Here is a 19821-nt window from a genome sequence, read left to right as displayed (position 1 = left end):
ATGAGTCAATCCAGTTTGACGCAATCCTCTCTCTCTCTCTCTCTCTATCACACGCACGCACGCACGAACTGCTACGCTTTGGTGTGATGCTGCCATCTGCTGGAAACACTCAATCTGTACTCAAATGACAAATCAATCGAACAAACTCTAGTTATTGTTCGTTCGCAGTGGTGTGGTTTACCGACAAGGACACTTTTGCTTTGACGCGTGCGCAAAGGTAATTTATATCCGCATACATTTGTTTGGAAAAGCCCGGGAGAGAAGATGAGCTCAGCGACAGATCATTTATACAAGCGTATTTGTGAGAAATACTGTGTACCCCCGTCGTGAAATCATTTGATAAACTCTTATCAACAAAAGCTGCACACAGTGAACAAAATGGACCAGGTAGGTCAAGTGTTTGGGATGAGATTGCCTTCGGGTGGGCAATCAGTTGATCTATTGTTTAACGTGACTTTTAAGATTGGAGTGTAAAATGGAAACAAGACTTTAAAATAAGTAGCCTAGTATTTTATGGAGGCTCTATATGTATTTCATGGTATGGTTTTTGGTATTTTGCTTGGACAGGTCGCATTTCTTGAGGATTAAAAGTTTAAAGAAGCACTTAACTAGAACATTTTCTTAAATGTATAACATATAAATCTATAAATTTATATTTTTTCAGTATTAAATGTTCTACTAACATTTATTGCTACTCATTAGGAGACTGCTATCAATGTCAAATATTTGAGGGCCAAGTTCCAGGAGTCACAGGCAAAAGAAAGACCTCCAATTCCAGAGAGGCCAAAACGTCTGGCAGTCCCAGCGGCTTGCTGTGGGCCACAACCTATCTGTCCAAAAACCATGGTCAGAAATGATCACAAGAGACTGGTGCCAGTGCCAGTCAACTGCCTCCAAACCACCGCTGCTCCTGCCATTGTTTGCACCTCCGTTCCCATTGCCAAAGCCACATTCAAAGACCGCCACCTGCCGCTCGTGCTGCCTATTCCGTTTTCAAGCGAGCCCAAGCTACACTCTGTGTCCCCACCAAGGGGAGTGTCATCACCAGTCAGAGGCAAGAAGAAGCCCATGATGCCTTTCAAGTCCACTATCACAGCAAAGTTTGGAAGGGGGAACCTGGAGAATGGTGAGCACACCTTCAGCGTGGAGAAATCCAAAGCAGAGAATGGGTTCGGTTATAATGGGGACAGTTCCAACCCAGGCTCTGTAAACCCAAGTCCAGAGAAACCAGGGACCCCTCCGCTGGTTGATGCGATCGAAGGTTCCTGCACAGAGGGGTCTGCATCTCAGACATCTCACCAGCGGGTGCTGAGCACCCTGGAAAAGGCCAAGAGGAAGTTCTCGCCCAAGCAGCTTTTGGAGTATGCTAAGCCCAGGAGTTTCCACTCCCGCAGTTTATCTCCGTCAGCTAGTCCTCCACCCCCACCGGTGGACTATGAGAATTTGATCCCAGAACATCATCCACCAATGCCTCAGCCAGAGAGTATCCTACCTCCAGTTCCTCTTCATGCTCCTCCATCACCTTTCCAGAGCAATGGCATCTCTTTTAGTAAGTGCATGCAGTCTCAAACTGTGGTTTATCTGACAACTGTGAATTCCGGTTCATAAAAACAATGAAACTTCTATACATTTACATCCATTGTACTTTTGTTTTGGATTTTAGAATATGCCACAGTGAATCGTGACAAAGGGTATATACTTGACCAGCCAGCTGTGGTTCCACCAGTGAAAGTGCTTCCTGACTTGCAGTCACTTGGCTCCAGGCCAGTGAAGCCCCCAAGACCCCCACTGGTGGACCTCTCGCCCTTCAGCACCACAAATGGTACAGTTTCAGTTGTCCTTCAAGGTGTAGGCAGCTTTATTAATTACACTAATAAGAGGTTTCATAAAAAATGTTTCATAGACTAACCTATGGATGGCACTTAAAATCACTATGACGTATAGGCCTACAATGCTCATCCTGTTTTTACTTTCAGTCTTACAGTCTTTGCTCACAGCAAGTGCATCTGCAACATCTGAGGACGTCAATTTGGACCAGCATGTGCTGGAAGCTCCTGAAGTCCCTGACTTTGATCCCCCAGAACCAGTGCACATGGACTACAGTGCTTTTGATCTAGCTCATGCAAACATGACTCCTGTAGTGCCTGAAACATTAGGAGAAGTGGGGTTCCCACCAACTGATCCAGTAGACTTGGGTTACATGGGTTCCAGTGAACCTCTCACCACTGAGCAGGTAGCTGCAGAGGCTCCTGAACCTCCTGCTCTCCCTCCATGGGTGGACACCCAGCCACCCCCCGTGCTGGAGACAGATGGCGCTGAGGAGATCTCCGATTGTGCACTGAGCAGCACCCAGGCCACGGATTCCCTTGGGACCAGTGAACTTGCATCAGAGCAGAAGTAAGAGCAATTCTGATATATTTTTTGTTTTCTGACACTGACATAAAGTGCTCTCCATTTATAGTGCTCTCCGTTCTTTTCTGTAATCTAGCGTGGCACAAAACTAACAAACATCTGTCTTGTTGCACCAGGTTATTCAATGACTTGTCACAAGCTCTTTTTTGGCTTAACCTTTTTATATAATATGGATGGAAAGTTCAGTACTCAATCAGTTTTCTGATGGTTTCTAGTTTTCAAATAATTTCTGGGACTTAACATTGTTTTACATATTCCATCCCGCCTAGTGTGAGTTCAGTGGACAGCTGTTATGAGCACTGTGACAACATCTATGAGGATGTGGCCTCAGTGGCCAAGTTCTTTTCCCGCAATCAAGACTCCCGCAAGCGCAAAGAGGCCCCAAAGAGTAAGATGCTATGTGAGACTCTAACATAATTAGACCAAACTTACCATTTTGATCAGGGAGGAGTACTGTGGTGATTTATCTTGAAATGTCTTATGGTCTTGTAACAAAAGTAACACTTTCCACATGACTGTTTACAGATCCATATGCTAGTCCACCCCTGGTAAGTAGGTTTTATATTTTGTCGCTCAGAATGCATGTGTCTAATCAATATCTGTTATTGTCTAATGTTTTTTGCTTTGGGAAAACATTTAGGGATTGTTTCTCCAAATTTTTCCTCAGTAAGTTGTGACTCGTTTACCTGTCTCCCTTACTTGACAGAACGAGCTGACACGGAAGACCGTCCGATCCATCGCTCCATGGTGACATATCGCTTAATAAATGTGTGTAGTTTTGTGTCTAGTGCCACCTTGTGGAGATACTCAGCTATTTTCTCTGTTATGACCTCAGGTCTAAAGAAGCAGGAGATCGCATTACTTTGACTCGCAGACATAGCACCAGGTATTGTAATCCGATGATGTTCATTAGTTACGACAGTGAGGGGATATCTATTTCCATAAGATATGAAATAGAAATGAACATAAGAAATGAACAGCTGTCTCCTTCCTTACTAATAGTAGAAAGGAACGAGGGAGTCCAGAGACTCAGGAACAGAAAGAACAGAAGAAGAAAGAGAAGCAGCACCAAGAAAAAGAGAAGAAGGAGCAAAAGGAGAGACAAAAGCGAGAAAATGAAATGAAAAAGAAATTTAAAGTAAGCTTCAGCCAAGTCCCAATTCCATTATTGTTAAATCAGTATAGAATTCTGTTATTTCTGACTGCATTGACACTGTGCTCAAATAATGTCATTTTTAGAAACAATGTTGCTTTGACAGGTCACTGGACTAGAGGAGCCCATGTACTATGCTAAAGTGATGGTCACCAGCAAAGTCCGCAAGCACGATTTGCCAGTGAAGAGTGGTGACGAAGTCAGCATAATCCGCACCAACAACTGCCCCAAGGGCAAATGGCTGGCCAGGGATGCCACACACATATGTGCGTGGTGGTATCTGTGTACACTGTCAGTGGATCCCTGTGCAGATCACTGGAGTGGTAGTAATACAGTGTCTCCTCTGTGCAGATGGATACGTGTCACTGAAGAACCTGGAGCTGAACATTAAAGAGATGCTGGAGCTGGGAAAGAGGGTTGCCACGGGCTTTGCCAACAATGAGGGGGACACCATCAGCCTGGGGAGCAGGTAGCAAACACGCTAAAGCGCTTCTAACATGCACAGGTCACAATGAGAGATAATGTGCTATGGTGTTACCTGTGTAGGTTGTGCTATTGTTGTCATTTTCAGTCATTTGGTGGACTTCATATTTGCAGGTCATCCACACAGAACCCTACACACACCAGCAGCTGTGAGTTTTTGTCCATTTGTGCCCAAATGAGATGTTTGCTTTCATTTTAGTTCATTATTTTCAGCAGGTCACTTTACATAAATGGAATACACAGTAAACTGCCTATGTAAAGTCCAAATGTAAGGTACTACTGGTACTGCATAGCAAAGATTAAAGTTGTGTCTGTTATCTTTCTAGTCACTGACGATAGTGAGGAATGGACATTTGAAGAAGAGACGCTGTCTCCAGCCACAGACATGTGAGTGCCTCATGTGAATGCATGTCTGGGGGTGAGCGAGGGAGAGCATGGATTTGCTGTACAGAGTTGTTTGTTACATACTTTCAATTTGAGATACAGTATTACCAATCAAATTAGCACATTCTCTCCATATTGTGTCTTACAATAAACAATGGCAATCAACAGTGAATTCAACATTTCACTGACCTACTACGTGTTGATTATCTTCCAGGTCCCAGTGCCGATCCATGTCTATGCCAGAGATGTGTACGTAGACTTAAGATTCTGCTCTTATATCATCTGATTTACTGTCCTCTCAATGTATGTTCCCATTTTTTGACTATCTTTAAAATGTTCTGCCATGTCTCAAAACAGATGGGAGTGATGGCAATATGCACCACACTCAAATTGATGGCACTATGAATAATGTGACTGCCCAGTAAGTATAAGTCAATTCATTACTGTGGTCCACCAAAGCATGGGATTTGCTTGCTTTAGTGATAACAGTCAACCATTCAACTGACACATTCCTTGTGGAATCGGTTTTCAGTTACTGTATAATTCACCCTTGTATGAAAGACTAGAACTAGAAGTGTTTTCTCACTTAATCCTACACCTGTGTTTGTATTTCATCTTTGTTTAATCTAAGGCTTATCTCTCTCTCTAACTAGAACCAGGCATGACGCACTTCAGAAGCTGGCCATTTTCTTTCAGCAGTCAAAGGGAAGCTTTGATGGCGCTACAGATAATGGAGAAGCCACCCCAACAAAGTACCCATTTCTCAGTATAATGTGACTGTTACTGATAATGTTACTGTTCTCTTTTCTTATTTTCAGTATATACTGTGTATATATGATTATCAAAACTTTTATTTTAACAGCACTGAAAATACAGGTAAGTCTTCAAATGACACATCTTTTGGGTTGGTTTTGTGTTCTAATGTCATTAAGCTGATTTCATGAAGGATTCTTCGTGTTTTAACAAATGTCACTTGTAGAAAGTACAAACAGATGAATTTAAATGTTTCAATTTATCTTTCACCACTGTCGTCCAATTAGACTTTCTGTGTGCCATGGAAGAGCCTCCTTACTTGTGAGTATTTTGAAGGAAAATGCACTATACTCTCTTTAGCAAGTACACATGGCGAATGTCAATCAATAGGCTTGTATCTGAAAGTGTATGAGGAACGTGCAATGTTGTCAGCAGTAACGCAGCACAGGCCAGAGGGGCCGTGTGAAAGTAAGCGATAAGGACATCAGTGCTTCTCTCGCCCTACAGAGGACAACAGGAGGAGGATTTTGAGTTTGCAGGCGTGGTGCTACTGCCTCCCCCAGAGCTGTATGCGGACACCTGAAGCCCTCATGGGCCACGTGGACACTGGGACCCAGTTTGTGGTGTGCCGTGTCATCTATTGCCGTCACCTGATCTGTGTCTTGATCATTACAGAGGGGAATTGCATTGTTCCTTGCAGTTTGGGGCGTTTGAAGGGACTAGTATCACTATTGCATAGTGTTGAGAGGCACACACTGGGAACTGACCAGAGTGGTAATGACATTATGTGGCCACCAGGGAGTGGCTTGCACGTACATGCAGACCAGACATGAGTGGAAGATGACTGCTCTGATGGATGTAGTGAATGTAATGGGCCTACACACTTCCAGGCTCCGTAGTTTAACACGGTATGATTGGTCAATTCAATTTCAACTGAAAATCGTACCGTGTGCACAAGAGGTAAAGTTTGTCAAACACACGTTTGAAATGTCTAGTGATATCCACCATTTGTTATAATGTGGATACATTGAGCAGTCTCACTCCTCAGCCCCCCAGCCATGCACAAAACTGAATCACTTTTTTGTTGGATGCACCTTTTTTGTTTGTTTTTGTTTTGTTTTGCTTTTGAAGTCCTCCCCTCAGTAACCCCAACCTACAAATGTAATGTACTATTGGTATGGTATCCTATAGTCAGTGTTCGATTCACACACTTCTGTTATTTTTGTGTACATTGTGTTAAATAAATTTAAACATATGTGAAGGGCTTTCCTGTGTTTGTCTTATTTGTTTTTTGAAGTTCAAGTGAAGGCACAATGTGGGGCAACAACTGAAGGACAGCATTTTCCGCTGAAACAAAACACTGTGTGTGTGTGTGTGTGTGTGTGTGTGTGAGAGAGAGAGAGATAGAAGCGTGTGTGTGTGTGTGTGTGTGTGTGTGTGTGTGTGTGTGTGTGTGTGTGCGCGCGCGCGCGATCGTACGGGCGTGTGTAGTGGTTCGGGTTTGGGGGGACTGAGAAAGGGGGCTGATCTTAAATTGCCATACTGAAGACGGGCGGGTGGTAGCCTACCAACGTTAGTTTGCCAGTTGCTCTCAGTGAACGACACCGTGTTGCGCCGACATTGACTTGCCAACAATGCAAACAGTAACTCTCTTAGCTTAATCTGACAATACAAACCAATGTGTCTGACTTAAGTTCCAATGAAGATTTTGTGAACGTTTGCCAAGTAGCGAGCCTTAAAGTAGCGGTTTACGCCTTGAAGTTAAACGAAAAAGCGTTGGCGCTTTGGTCACTTTTTGAACAGACGAAACCTTTGAGAGCACATTTTTACGGCAGAGAAACTAGACATTTCAGAGTCAATGCAACGACTACTGTGTGAGAAAATGGTCCCAGAGACGAGACATGGGGGGACCTCGGTGCTGAATAACAACAACGACGTGAAGGATCATAGAAGAAAGCTGCTCATATTTTTGGATATCTTCTGCTTATTCTTGGGTATGTAATTTATTGTTGCTAAGTATAGCCTAACGACAGCTTATGTTTCAGTTAGATATAGTTTCAACTAAACGTTTTTGCTATGATGTGTTAATTCTATTGATGTTATGAAGCTTTTTGCGTGAAAACGTCCCTGTTTGGTCACGTAGCCTATATAACTCCAGTCCCAAATCCATCATAAGTAAGCAGTTAAGGGATATTTGCTTATTGTGAAATCATTTGGTCTAACTGACGCAAGATTGAGTTCTGTTAGGATACTTGCACAAAAAATGACAAACACTACTACATATTTTGTAGGTGCATGGTCTGATACACAAATGACACTTGTTATGCTTCCAGGGTGGATTTTCCCTTACAATATTGAGTGAATGAATATGTTGCTTGCCCACAGAATATTAGTGTATGGTTATGGTGCAGCAATATTATTCTGTGGTCCAGGACCAGCACTAGCCTGGGAACTTACCCTCCTGCATACTATGAGATATTACTAACTTTTCCACAGGTTCAACCTCATCTGCTCAATACCTGCTATTCCAATACTATTTGGATTTAATGTTAAAATTAAAGGTGCATACCTGAACCTCCTAACCTCATGCATTAAGCCACTGTGATTTAAAATTCTACAGCATGATTTGAAGTGTTTGATTTCAGGTGGATGTGAATGTCTGTTTTTTCTTCCCTTGGAATGTTACTACAAAGTGAAATGTTTTCACTAGTCCTGATGGTTTCACTTAGCATTTTCTCTCAGAATTTCTTACATTCCATACTGGTTTCCTGGCCAGGCTTTCCCTCAAGGTGACATCTGGCTCCCACTTCTTTTCATTTCAGACGAGTTTGAGTGTGTAAAAGAAAATACCGGAAAGGTGTGAAAATATGTTCAGAACTTATATGTGTGTTTTGAGTAAATGAGAAGGTGTAAGAGGATACAATTCCTGTTTTCTTCAGGGACAGTCTGGGAGACTCAGATTGTTGTGATTAACATTTGACAATCAGCCATCTAAGACACACATGTAGGCCTATCACGACTGCAATTTTGAAAACAGTTGACATGAAACAAAGAAATACTTTACAACATTAACTTCATATTACAGCCTCTGAACGTTATGTTGTCTGGATCATTACAAATCAATCAGAACAATACATCAATTTCTTCGGATATCCACAAGTAGGCTCATTTACTCTGGACACATGTGACAGTCAACCTGCTCCATTGTGACAGGTGGTTCACAACACTCGATGGCATGCTGTTTTGTTGCATGTGGGATGAAAGCAAACAGACTTCAGCCTGCAGCTGACCCCCACACATTACAACACTGTCAAAGATCTGCAGGTGGATGGCACTTGTGGTTACTGTGTGTGTGTGTGTGTGTGTGTGTGTGTCCATCCAACAGTGTACATCAGTACTTACTTAAACTTATCATATCTTAATAATATAGTCAAAGAGCATAGAAGAAGGACATTACACATAACTTTGGTTTGATAGACTCCTGACCAGCAAAACCAGAGACTATTTCCATGTCAGGAATTCATAGTGTGGTTTAGTGTATTTCCTAATGCTTTTTAATCTCCACAAAGCCACTATAGCTAAATCTTATTCTGTAGAAAACATGACTGCTCATGTGTTTTGACTTGAATTAGGATTAAGAATGGTTGCACCTGTATGCTATAGGTCTAAATGTTTGTGGAGGGCTTTTCTGACAAGTGGTTGGTTTTTAGTAATTATTGGTGATTTAATCACTAATAATATATAATATAGATATAATGTCAGTATAGGATCACAGATTTCTGCTTGGTCAAATATGGAAAAGATATCAAAACACAAAGTATCATCAGCATAGCATCTGAGGCACTGCAGGTTAGAGTTAGAGGTGTTACTCTCATAAAATCATCTCCTTCAAGAGAACACCATCACCCTCTCCAACACGATAATGTCACCCATCCTGTAAATGGTCTGTGACATCAGACTGACTTGACATTCAAGTTCATTACTCAGTATGTCAAGCACGACCCAAATGTTGTGAAGTGCGATTGCTGTGTGTTCCCAGAGATGTGCCCCATGTGTACTTATAGAAAGCGGGGGGGGGGGGTTTTCTTCAGTTTTTTGTGGGCTTGCTCTGTTTTGCCCAGTGTGTGTTTAGCTGACCTCAGAGAACGCCCAACAACAAGCCGGCAGTGTTTTCCCAGTGAAAGATGTGGTTAGTGGGGAGTGACCGCAACGAGGATGTGGTGGAAGCACTTGGATAATCACTGTCCTCCACGTGAATGACAACTTGGTGGCCTGATGTGAATGGTTGAGAGGAAATGGCCATGGTCCTAATGTACTAATTCCTCTCCTTAGCACGCTTTCTCTGACTGCCAGTTTGGTGAGCATATAGAATTAAGAACATTTGTCCTCAACTGGGTTCTAAAGCACTGCTCAGTGATTCTTAGCTGAATGAAAAGGTAGTCTATGTGGACATAAGCCTTTACTGATCTTGTTGGTTTTAATGTTAAGCTAATCAGCCTAAGACTGCCATATAGGCTGATTTGGCATAGTTCTCCAGCTTATGACCAATGAGGCCTCTATTCATGTACAAATTATATACTTAATTTAAATTAACTAGAATTGTAATGGTTTCCTTCTTTGTATTTTTTTCTTCGTAGTTGTATATTATATGAATTTTAATTATATTTAGGGATTTTAGGGTATGGAATCAGTGTAGGTATTCTCCATATTGAAGCTAATCAAGGCAAAAGATGTGGTGATAGATGCCTGATCTTTTGTCTGTTATGATTGATGTGATTAATTGTATAGTGTGTTAAATTGTAATGAATATAATCATGTGGTTAATGTATGTATTTATGTACAGAGTGTTATTCCTTGTATTTGTATTTTCACAAATGGAGCTGCTATATAGACATTAGAGTAGTATCTAAATTAGAAGTATTATCACATCTATCTAATCTAATGAAGGGCTGGGCACTGCATGTGGAAAAAGTTGCTTCAGTGCTTTCAATCTAGTTCTCGCTATCAATGGTTTTAAAATGGTCAACAATATATTGCCTACTGTAATTGTCGGTGTTGGCCAGATATAAACCTGCAAACACATTCTCAGTCCAGACAGTGTGGTGGACACAGACTGTACCGTAGGTCTGGGCTCACTCTGATCCAAGTCATAACAGTCTGTGTAGTGGGCCTGAGTTTTGTTTTTTTCATGCATGCGTATACACTTGCCCTTTGAGAGCAAGGGTAAAGCCAGAGAGTGGAAAGTGTGTGTGTGTGTGTGTGTGTGTGTGTTTATTTGAACAGCCCGGGGACTGGGTGGGATTCGGGGGGTTGTGGTCTCTGTTACACGGTCTTATTTGCCCCTGCAGGGCTGATTATTCTGCCTGACTATCACTGGGAGTTATTTGTTGTGACAGAAAATGTGGTGGCTGACATGATTGTGATAACTGACTGGAGCCGTAGGATCTATTACTATAGGCTCCAGGCCTCACCTGTTTCGGATGAACATTCAGCTTTGAGGTACTAGGACCACCAGCCTTCCTGGAGCCCTGCACATCTCTACTTCTTTATGCACATGGTCTGTAGCACTGTTGTCAGGGGCCGGAGAGTTAATGCATTTTAAAATCATTCACATATTCATATTCTATTTCCACTGCCAAAATGTTACCCCTCATCCTCCACTGTCCCCATAATGAGCTATATCAGCTGAATTTGATGAGGTTACTGAAATGTAGTTCAACTCACTGTTATGCAGTGGGCATCCGTCAGCCATTAGCCTTGTATTTGTATTTTCTATTGATATGTATAGAAGAAGGCAAAATATTTACCTCAAGCAGAATCAGTATACTTGTGTAAACATACTAGAGGCAGCATACTGTCTTAACATCAGGTGGCGGTTTAGTCCCAACAGGTTTTGCTTTTCAGGTTTCATGTTTCAGTCTGAATCCCTCCTGTTACTTTAAGCCAGTCTCTAATGGCTATATTGTGTCCGGCTTCCTGGTATTGCCATTATCAGTGGACCACATGATGAGAGCATGTAATATGAGAGGTCTACAGCTGGCCTCTCCGGGCTGGACTGGATGGGGGAGAGGAGATCGCTCGGCCTCAGGGCTCTTTGATGGAAAAAAAAAAACAAGCACTGTTTCTAACAACATTGGCTGAAAGTTTGATATAGCACACACAGTCTTTCACAAACATCCTTTAATGTCTTGTTTGGAATGAGATTGTGTTTGTTGTCAGTTGGTGAAGTGTCTGTTTAGTTTGGAGAAAGCAGACCTGGTATGAATAGCATCACATCGTGCTGCCATGAATAACACCCTCCAGCACTTCATTTCAAGTTTATAATTTAGCTCTCCTTTCCTGTAAATGCCCTTTGATCGTTGACATTCTAAGAAGTGTGTTTTTTTTAGATTGCCAGGCATTTTCCACACGCAAATACCCTCCAGCATGTTCATTTGTTTGTCCATTATGGTGTTGTTGGAAAAGCTGAGTGTGTGTGTGTGTGGTGGGGGTTGGATGAGCAGGCTCTTTAGATAATGTTATCTGTTCTTGGTTATCTGTATTGGGAATAATCCAAGATGCACTAATCTGTTTTTCAGGGTTTCATGGGGGAAATCAGGGAGGCGTTGTCAGAAATCTCTGACCTGAATGAGGATATCTCGTCAGACAATTAAAAGTTTAGTCAGTGCGTTTAAATAACATGCTTGTTACCCTGGGGCTATGGAGTGAAGGAGGTGGGGGGTTGGGGTGTAAAATGAAATGATGTTCTCTTTATTCACTGTTCAAGGTAAATTCAAGCATCTGAAATGTATTGAAGAAAATATTTAAGGAGCAAGTCTGGCCTGGCTTTCTGCTCAGGACGATTATTGTAGTATGCATTTTTCCATTGTTTTTTTTAATTTATTTTCATTTAAACCACATCTTATTCTTTCAGTGCTAAGATAGTTTGAAAAAAATGATCTAAAAGTAACTCTCAGGGTTCCTACGCAGTATGGAAAACCTGGAAAAGTGTGGAATTTGATTTTAGTTATTTCCAGGTCTGGATAAGTATGGAAAAAAGAAACAAGGGTATGGAGAAATATTTGTCTTTCCAGACTATTGCATTTGCAGTACTAATCACTTCACTCAGGTCATAATGAACCATTCCTACTGTTGTGTAGTGTAACTGTCAGTCCCCATCATCAAGATACAACTGTGATACAACTAAAAATGACCCAGCTAAATGACCCAGCTAAATGGACGAATATTAAGTCATTTTTTTATTCACTTCAGTTGTCCATACCTTTTGTTTTCACTGAGTTATCCCAAACCAGAAGTGGCCGCAATGTCGAGAGTATGGTCAGCAAATTTTTTGCAAGTTTTGAAATTTGAGTATGGAAAAAGTATGGAATTTTGAAATGGAAAATGTGTAGGAACCCTGAACTCTAAAATTAGTGTGTCTGTGAATGACTCCAGCTTCCGTAAGATTGGAGAGGGGATTCAGCTAGTCAAAACAAAATTTAAACCTACCAGCATGAAGACGTTGATGTTTGTGTGTGTGTTAATACAAACATGGTGTATGTGCATCTGAGATTCATTAATGCATATGTGTGAGTGAGCATCCAGGGCATGTCTGATGACATTGCCATGAGTATATGTTTTTATGCATTCTCAATTGCATGCATGCCTGACATTTGTGTGTTTGTGTGTGGGTGTGTTTATTTATGCATGAGTGTATTTGTTGTTTTGTGTTAACGTATGCATGCACGTCTGACATCCGTGTTTGTGTTTGTTTGTTTGTTTGTTTGTTTGTGTATGCAAACGTGCATGCAGTGATGCTCACCTCGGTCATCCTGCACTCAGCCATCCTCCCCTTCCGAAGGGGCTTCTACTGCGGTGACAGCAGCATCGGTCAGCTCTATCAGAGTAGCACAGTGTCCACCATACAGCTTGTGGCGGTGGGGTTCACTGTGCCCGTCACGTCTGTAAGTCCTCGGTTGGCTTTGCGCCAGAGCCAGGGGGCAGAGCATCCTTAGAGGATCGAGCCTCTTCACAAACACAGCTCACAACCCACTGCACCTGTCTCCACCCAGAAACCAGTCCGGTTTCAGTCGATCACTAGACCACAGTGTTATCATTTATTTTACTCTCATGGATACAGTTTGGTAAAATGAATATTTATTGTATTATCATATAACTTAGTATTTAGTTTCGGGTGAATGGTAAAATGGGTAGTGAGTTGTGTTGATGAGGCACTGGACAGATTCTGATGCTCCCTGGCCTACCCCACGCTGTAGCCTCTGCTTTTTTGAACCTCTCTGACCTCTTCTCTCTCTCTTTCTCTCTTTCTTTCCCTCTTCCTCTCTCTCTGCTTCTGCAGCTGGCCTTCCCTTCCTGATCATAGAGTCTAGCGCTATCAAGCCCTACAAGAGAGGGTTTTACTGCCACGATGAGTCCATCAAGTACCCGTCCAAACACGGAGACACCATTAGCGATGCTGTGCTTTCTGCTGCTGGCATTCTTATCGTCATCCTCTCTGTAAGTCTCCTCCACAGTGCTTTCACTTTGGGCTGCTCACGCAGAAATCTTCTCACTCTTCACCTCAGCTGTAAAGGCTTTTAGACACTGTGCAAAACAAATAATGAGATTTGGAACTGACACCTAAAGTATCCTACCCAAACTTTTACAGAGTATGTAATCTTTATAAATTAATGCATAATTGTGTTTTATTCGGCACAGTTCACAGTTGCAAACAAGACTGCACTTTAAAGAGCACAGAAGCAATCATTCTTTTCAGAATGTGTTTTTTAAGCCAGACTGTAAACATTGCTCTCTTCAAAGTCATTTTATCAACTGATCTTTTCCAGACTGTAAATCAGATGTTTTTCTCCCTCTGTCTCACCCCTTCACCCATTCTCCCCTCCCTCTCTTCCCCCTAATTGTTTTACTCTTGTTTTCTCACTCTTGTCATCTCTCTCTCTTTCTTTCTTTCTTTCTTTCTTTCTTTCTCTCTCTCTCTCTCTCTCTCTCTCAATCTCAATCTCTCTCTCGCGTCTGTTCCCAGCACCCACTTAATTTCTCTGTGGCAGTGAACCCACCATGTCTATGGGCTCTAAAGGCTTCAGTGGTGGGAGAAAAACAGTTATCAGTTCTCTGCCATCTCTCCTAGCCCTTTTCCAGCTCTGTTTTCCTTTTCAAAAGCCCCCCTCTCTCTCTCCGTTTTGATTGTGCTGGGATTGCAGGTAGAAAGCTCCCAGATGGGCCTGTGAAATCAGACCTCGGAGAGTCAGGAAAACAAACGCGTCTGGCTGCGAATGTCAGAAGCGGGACCTAGCTCAGCGTTTCTCCTGATTGAAAACAGCAGTGCTGCCCCTCAGTCATCCCTCCCTCTTTCACTCCCTCTCTCTCTCTCTTTCCCCTTCTCTCACATTTACTCTTCCCCCTCCTCTCTCTCTCTCTCTCTCTCTCTTTCCCCTTCTCTCACTTTTATTCTTCCCTTCTTCTCTCTCTCTCTCCCTTTCTCCCCCTCCTGTTCTCCCCACCCCCTCAGCCTCAACTCGTTCCTGTAACCCCCTTTTATCTTTTACTTTTCCCCCTCATCTCTCTTTCTTTCTATTTCCCCCCTTCAACTCTCTCTTCCTGTTTCTATCCCCCCTTCTCTCTCTCTCTCTCTCTCTCTCTCTCTCTCTCTCTCTCTGATGGAAGGGGGCATGCTAAACAGACACAGCTGTGCTGCATTAGTCTCATACTGCACCTCCCCCCAGCACTCACACTCACACAGACCCTGTCAATCATCCTTCTCTCCCCTCTTATAACCCGCCAGCAGTTATGTACACCAAACACACTTAACAGGCATTTAAGTCGTCTACCGTGGTGCACAGCACTCAGCCAAGCCCCATAAGCAGCAGGCTAGTTATCTTAATCATTTACCACTGGACCATGATCATAGATTAGTCACTGTTGATGCGGTCTCTCCCTTGCCTTTTCTTGTTAACCTTAATATCAGTCATGTTCGGGTGATCAAAATGAAAGGAAATAAGAGCCATGTGGGCTTTGCTTACACTTGCATAGTTGCCCATCACAGGAGTTATATTCTGGCAGCATCTAGCCTGGAGCATAAATTGGATATGAAGTCCCTCTCTCAGATCAGTCGACATGACAGCCTAATCTTCTGAACAGTTTCAGTTGATTATGTCTGAGTGCCTTTATAAAAGGTGCCTTACTTCTGTCTGTGTCTCTTTTCCCTATACTAACCATCTTTCTCTGCTTTCTTTCTACTCTCTTTGTACTCTCTTGTGAGAGGTTTGGTACCTTGTCAAAAAACTGCCAAAAATCTCACTGTAATTCTTTCTTTTTAACATATGCTACAATTCAGATGTCCTGCCCTTGGATTGATCTCTTATTTTACTCTTAATAAATATTTTGTGTGTAATTGCATGTTCAATGTTGCCTGGGTGCATTCTCTCTGCTTTGCACCCAGATTGTCATTGGCGAGAGCTACAGAATCCACTATCTGCATGAGGGCTCCAAAGCATTTGTAAGGAACCCGTACATCTCTGCCCTCTACAAGCAAGTGGGCATGTTCATCTTCGGCTGTGCCATCAGCCAGTCCTTCACCGACATCGCCAAAGTGTCAGTGGGCCGGCTGCGACCTCACTTCCTGGACGTGTGCAAGCCAGACTTCACCACCATCAACTGCTCGCTAGGCTACATCACCGAATACACCTGTCAGGGGGATGACAGCAAGATTCTTGAGGCCAGGTAAGCAAATCACATTTACTGCAAACACTGGACAAGAACTCTACTATTGAATCTATACTTTACAATATACTATGATATTTGTCGTTGAATGGATGGGCAAAGTGAGTGTGTTTTTGAAGAATTTTTTTATTAATTGTACATGGGTGATCTCTGTTCCAGGAAGTCCTTCTTCTCGGGCCACGCATCATTCTCTATGTACACCATGCTGTACCTGACCGTGAGTTTCTCATGCTCTCACTCTTACACATGTCAAATTATAAACAGAAATAACGTTCGGTAAACACAAAAGAGTTTGAATTCTGGTTTGGAAACCTGTGCGACGCTCTCTCCCACAGTTCTACCTGCAGTCGCGTTTCACCTGGCATGGCGCTCGACTGCTGAGGCCTCTGGTGCAGTTCACCCTGCTGATGATGGCCTTCTACACCGGCCTGTCCCGGGTCTCCGATCACAAGCATCACCCCACCGACGTGCTGGCTGGGTTCTTTCAAGGAGCTGTTGTGGCTTATTGTATTGTACGTTGGCTCCCCTCTAATCTATAATATATACCTTTTCATACCCTTCCATAGGTTCACATTCTCTGTTTTGCGCAAGACTCATAGAAGATATAGTTAGCCAACATGAAGTTACTCACTACAGAGATGTATGTTTACGTCACGAACAATGGTACGTGATGCCAGTTGTGTTCCTACCTCATTTTCTCTCTCTCTCTCTCTCTCTCTCTCTCTCTCTCTCTCTCTCTCTCTCTCTCTCTCTCTCTCCAGGTATTTTATGTGTCAGACCTTTTCAAGTCAAAGACCCGTAAATCCTCACTACCTGTAACACCCATCAGGAAAGATCTGCACTCGCCGGGGGACATCAGAGACCACCTCACCAACCACCTCAGCTTACCGTGAGCTCCAACTCACTCACGAGTGGACTTACCAAACACTGGACAATCTCTCAACCATACACTCAAACTGCTTTTAAAACCATGTTGATAGTGAATTCAAGTTCGCAAGAACCATGCCGCACATTCACACTGTTAAGACCTATGGCAACTGGAAGAAGACATGTGGAATCATTCTTTTTATGCTTTCATTGTTTTAATGCTGCACCTCTGTCAAATAGGTATAAAGCCATATTGGATTGTCTTGAGAAACATGTGATTAGCAATAGTTGTTACACAATTTGTAGTCATATGCCACACAATTAATGTTTATAACCATTCCTCTGATGAGAAAACAAATTCCTAGGCTAAAGGAAGGATTCTTTTTGTCTGTGTATATAAGACACACATGCATAGTATTATGATATTATCGCATATTCATTCACAGTATTGGCGAATGTGACAGTGATAGAGCATCTCTTCTTGAAAAAGCTAGGAGGACTTTGGTTGCCCCAGATGCATAAGCTGGTGCTGTTTTGTTTTGTCCTTCGAGAGGGCGTCTCAGTGAAAAACTATAAATATGAAGGGGCACATTTAAGTTTGGGCCTGTTTCCGCTGGTTGGATAGCGCCCTCATTGTGAAATTATGTTTTTGGGTTTTTATATTTTTATATTGTGGTATCGTGTCTGCAAGTGTGTGTGAGTAATGTCAGAATTGTGACCACTGACAGTAAGTTTGCCTGTCAAGTCAATGAAAGAACTTCAGCACAGAGACCATAGGTTGCTCTCACAGATCCAACTATATGGTGATCTTTATGAAACTGTGGATTTGTTTTCCTATGCACCACTTAATCGGTAATAATTATATTTGTGCATAAGTTGGTTTGTTTGTTTGTTTAATGTTTTTTATTTTTGTTTTATTGTATTAGTATGTATGTTTATTTGTCAGCATATGATGAACTGTTTGTTCACAGTGCAAACTGAATTTTGTAACAATTGTTTAATGTCATGTATCTTCAAAACCACAATCAGTATTTTCTTGTCTATGCACAGACCTGTATGAACATTTTTGAAATGACTTCCACTTGGAACCATATGCTGTTTTTAAAGAAAAGAATCAAGTAGATTCCAATGCGTTGGTATGTAGGTATTCTTAAGCTTTCGTATAATAATGAAAATGTTTCAGGGTATATGAATACCTCGAAGGCCACACACATGATGAAAGTCTAAACATGAGTAAATTTTTGTATAATTACAGTGTTTGGTTTGGAGTCTGGTCTGAAATGCTTAAAAGACACCTCATTTAATGTAAAATAGCCTCCCCACCCCACCCCCACTGCAGTTTCTTTTCCTCTGTGAAACTTAATTCTCCGCCAGAGCAGAAAGGAATTCTTACAGGAAACGCTCCCCTCTTTGACAAAGCAAAAGCCGATGTTGGTCCTGCATTTTAACTACTTTCGAGCTGAATCCTCCTTTCATGTGGCTTAAATCAGAACTGAAGTGAGCGCTTCAACTATAATTGGGTCCCCTGGCTTCATTTGAGATAAATATATCTTTAGTTGCATTCCTACCACTTAACACTGCTTGATTTGTTCGACTTCCTGAATGTTAACATCAATGCACATCACACAAATAATGTGCAGGGTGTTGAAGGAATGTCATGCAAACTACTGAGAACAAATCCGAGGAAATTCTTGTTTGGCAAGGGTAGGGACCGAATCGCCTTTAAATACTCTCAGTGAAAGGCAGTTTATTTGATATCTCAGTTAGGCTGAACATTTTTGACAACTTTAAATCTGAAGTGGTCTCCGAATGTTAAGATGGGCGTCTGCACTCATGCCATGTTGACTCACTCAGACTGACCTCATCATTGCTTGGCTGACCCTGTGTGACATCGCAGGTCACGGGTGAGTACACCTCTCATGTGGATACATTTATGTATTTATTTAGCAGACGCTTTAACACAAAGAAGAAATGAGGAATAATATTCAATGCTACAATGCAGAGGAGACCCTAGGTAGCAATACTTACCGTTACTACCATTGCCACTGAATGCAGAAAGGACTTCGGGACCAGGGATTTACCTCTGTATCAGCTGCATTTGTTAAAACTCATATATTACATACATATTTATGACTGCCATCATAAATTATTATTTACACATAATATAAAGTTAAAACAAATTATTAGTATGATCGACCAAAATTACCAAATTTCCCTCACGGGATCAAAAGAGTATAAATACTTATACTTAGACATTATGAGCATTAGTGAGCTACTCAATACATTTTTCCATCCTCACCCAATCTGTGCTTTACATCTCACAGACACATTTTATGCTCAGCCTCATGCTTGAGTAGTGTATGAACTACTACTGAACTGTGGACTTCAATGTTGTGAATAACATACTCCGTGGTCAACTCTTTGGAAACTATTCCATCACACACCACCCACCCCGGGACACATAGCCAAATAACACCAAGTTCTGGGGGTAGTTTTCCCTGTCTTTCCTTTTTTTTCTCTCCTCGGAATTTGCACAAATTACCTCCACATGTTTCAGGAGGGGTCTTCTGGGAAAGGGCCCAAGAGTACATACTGCTGACTTCATCAAATGCAGTCTCCCTGATGCTCTCCATATGGCCAGCTTGCAGACTGGCCAATGGTCGGCAGCCATTGCACTGTCACAGATGGAGTAAACAAATAAATGTTTCATTGTAGAAGCAGACAGTTGCCAATAGTTATTTAAATGTACTGACAATGTTGGCCAGATTTGTTTTTAAATGACAGCTGGTCCTGACTCCTGACACTATCTGCTTTACCATCAGCAGGATTTCTCATTTGATAGGAGTCATATCATATGTCTAGGAGTCTTCATTTCCTCCCAATGAAACTGAGCTCAAACCTCAGGTGTGAAGCGAGCTACTTGCTGTTCGTAGGGCTCGTCTGGCAGCAGTGACCTTTGGCGCTCCACTGCCCTGGGGGACCAGAGGAGGAAAATCCTGTTTAGCATGACCATAACAACATTGCCCCAGGTTATTTACTCTGGAATGCTG

General features: G+C 42.2%; 2 protein-coding genes across 7 annotated transcripts; both read left to right on the top strand.

Annotated features, from left to right (window-relative positions):
• Positions 1 to 13: 13 nt before the first annotated feature.
• si:ch211-188c16.1 (uncharacterized protein LOC562677 homolog) lies at positions 14 to 6450 on the top strand. Of its 5 annotated transcripts, none has more exons than XM_042100729.1 (19): positions 16 to 387; positions 703 to 1549; positions 1664 to 1822; positions 1977 to 2397; positions 2682 to 2812; positions 2938 to 2960; positions 3119 to 3159; positions 3248 to 3298; positions 3418 to 3550; positions 3672 to 3831; positions 3917 to 4034; positions 4163 to 4197; positions 4375 to 4435; positions 4647 to 4681; positions 4790 to 4853; positions 5086 to 5184; positions 5295 to 5308; positions 5473 to 5506; positions 5693 to 6450. In XM_042100729.1, the coding sequence occupies exons 1-19, from the start codon at positions 379 to 381 to the stop codon at positions 5766 to 5768; spliced, it is 2511 nt and encodes an 836-aa protein (XP_041956663.1). In that variant the 5' UTR covers positions 16 to 378; the 3' UTR covers positions 5769 to 6450. The 5 variants fall into 5 exon arrangements, with proteins under 5 accessions (XP_041956684.1, XP_041956663.1, XP_041956655.1 ...); XM_042100721.1 differs by having other exon boundaries at positions 3415 to 3550; XM_042100741.1 differs by having other exon boundaries at positions 17 to 387; positions 2682 to 2800.
• A 303-nt stretch (positions 6451 to 6753) lies between these two features.
• On the top strand, positions 6754 to 18025 carry LOC121716342 (phospholipid phosphatase 3-like). Of its 2 annotated transcripts, none has more exons than XM_042102480.1 (6): positions 6754 to 7179; positions 13524 to 13681; positions 15624 to 15904; positions 16064 to 16121; positions 16240 to 16416; positions 16666 to 18025. In XM_042102480.1, the coding sequence occupies exons 1-6, from the start codon at positions 7044 to 7046 to the stop codon at positions 16795 to 16797; spliced, it is 942 nt and encodes a 313-aa protein (XP_041958414.1). In that variant the 5' UTR covers positions 6754 to 7043; the 3' UTR covers positions 16798 to 18025. The 2 variants fall into 2 exon arrangements, with proteins under 2 accessions (XP_041958414.1, XP_041958415.1); XM_042102481.1 differs by lacking the exon at positions 13524 to 13681 and adding an exon at positions 12977 to 13128.
• Positions 18026 to 19821: the final 1796 nt, after the last annotated feature.

Source organism: Alosa sapidissima, chromosome 1 (assembly GCF_018492685.1).
Source record: "Alosa sapidissima isolate fAloSap1 chromosome 1, fAloSap1.pri, whole genome shotgun sequence".
Lineage (NCBI taxonomy): Eukaryota > Metazoa > Chordata > Actinopteri > Clupeiformes > Clupeidae > Alosa > Alosa sapidissima.
The sequence above is the reverse complement of the archived record's forward strand: the minus strand, read 5'-3'. Positions and strand labels throughout refer to the sequence as shown.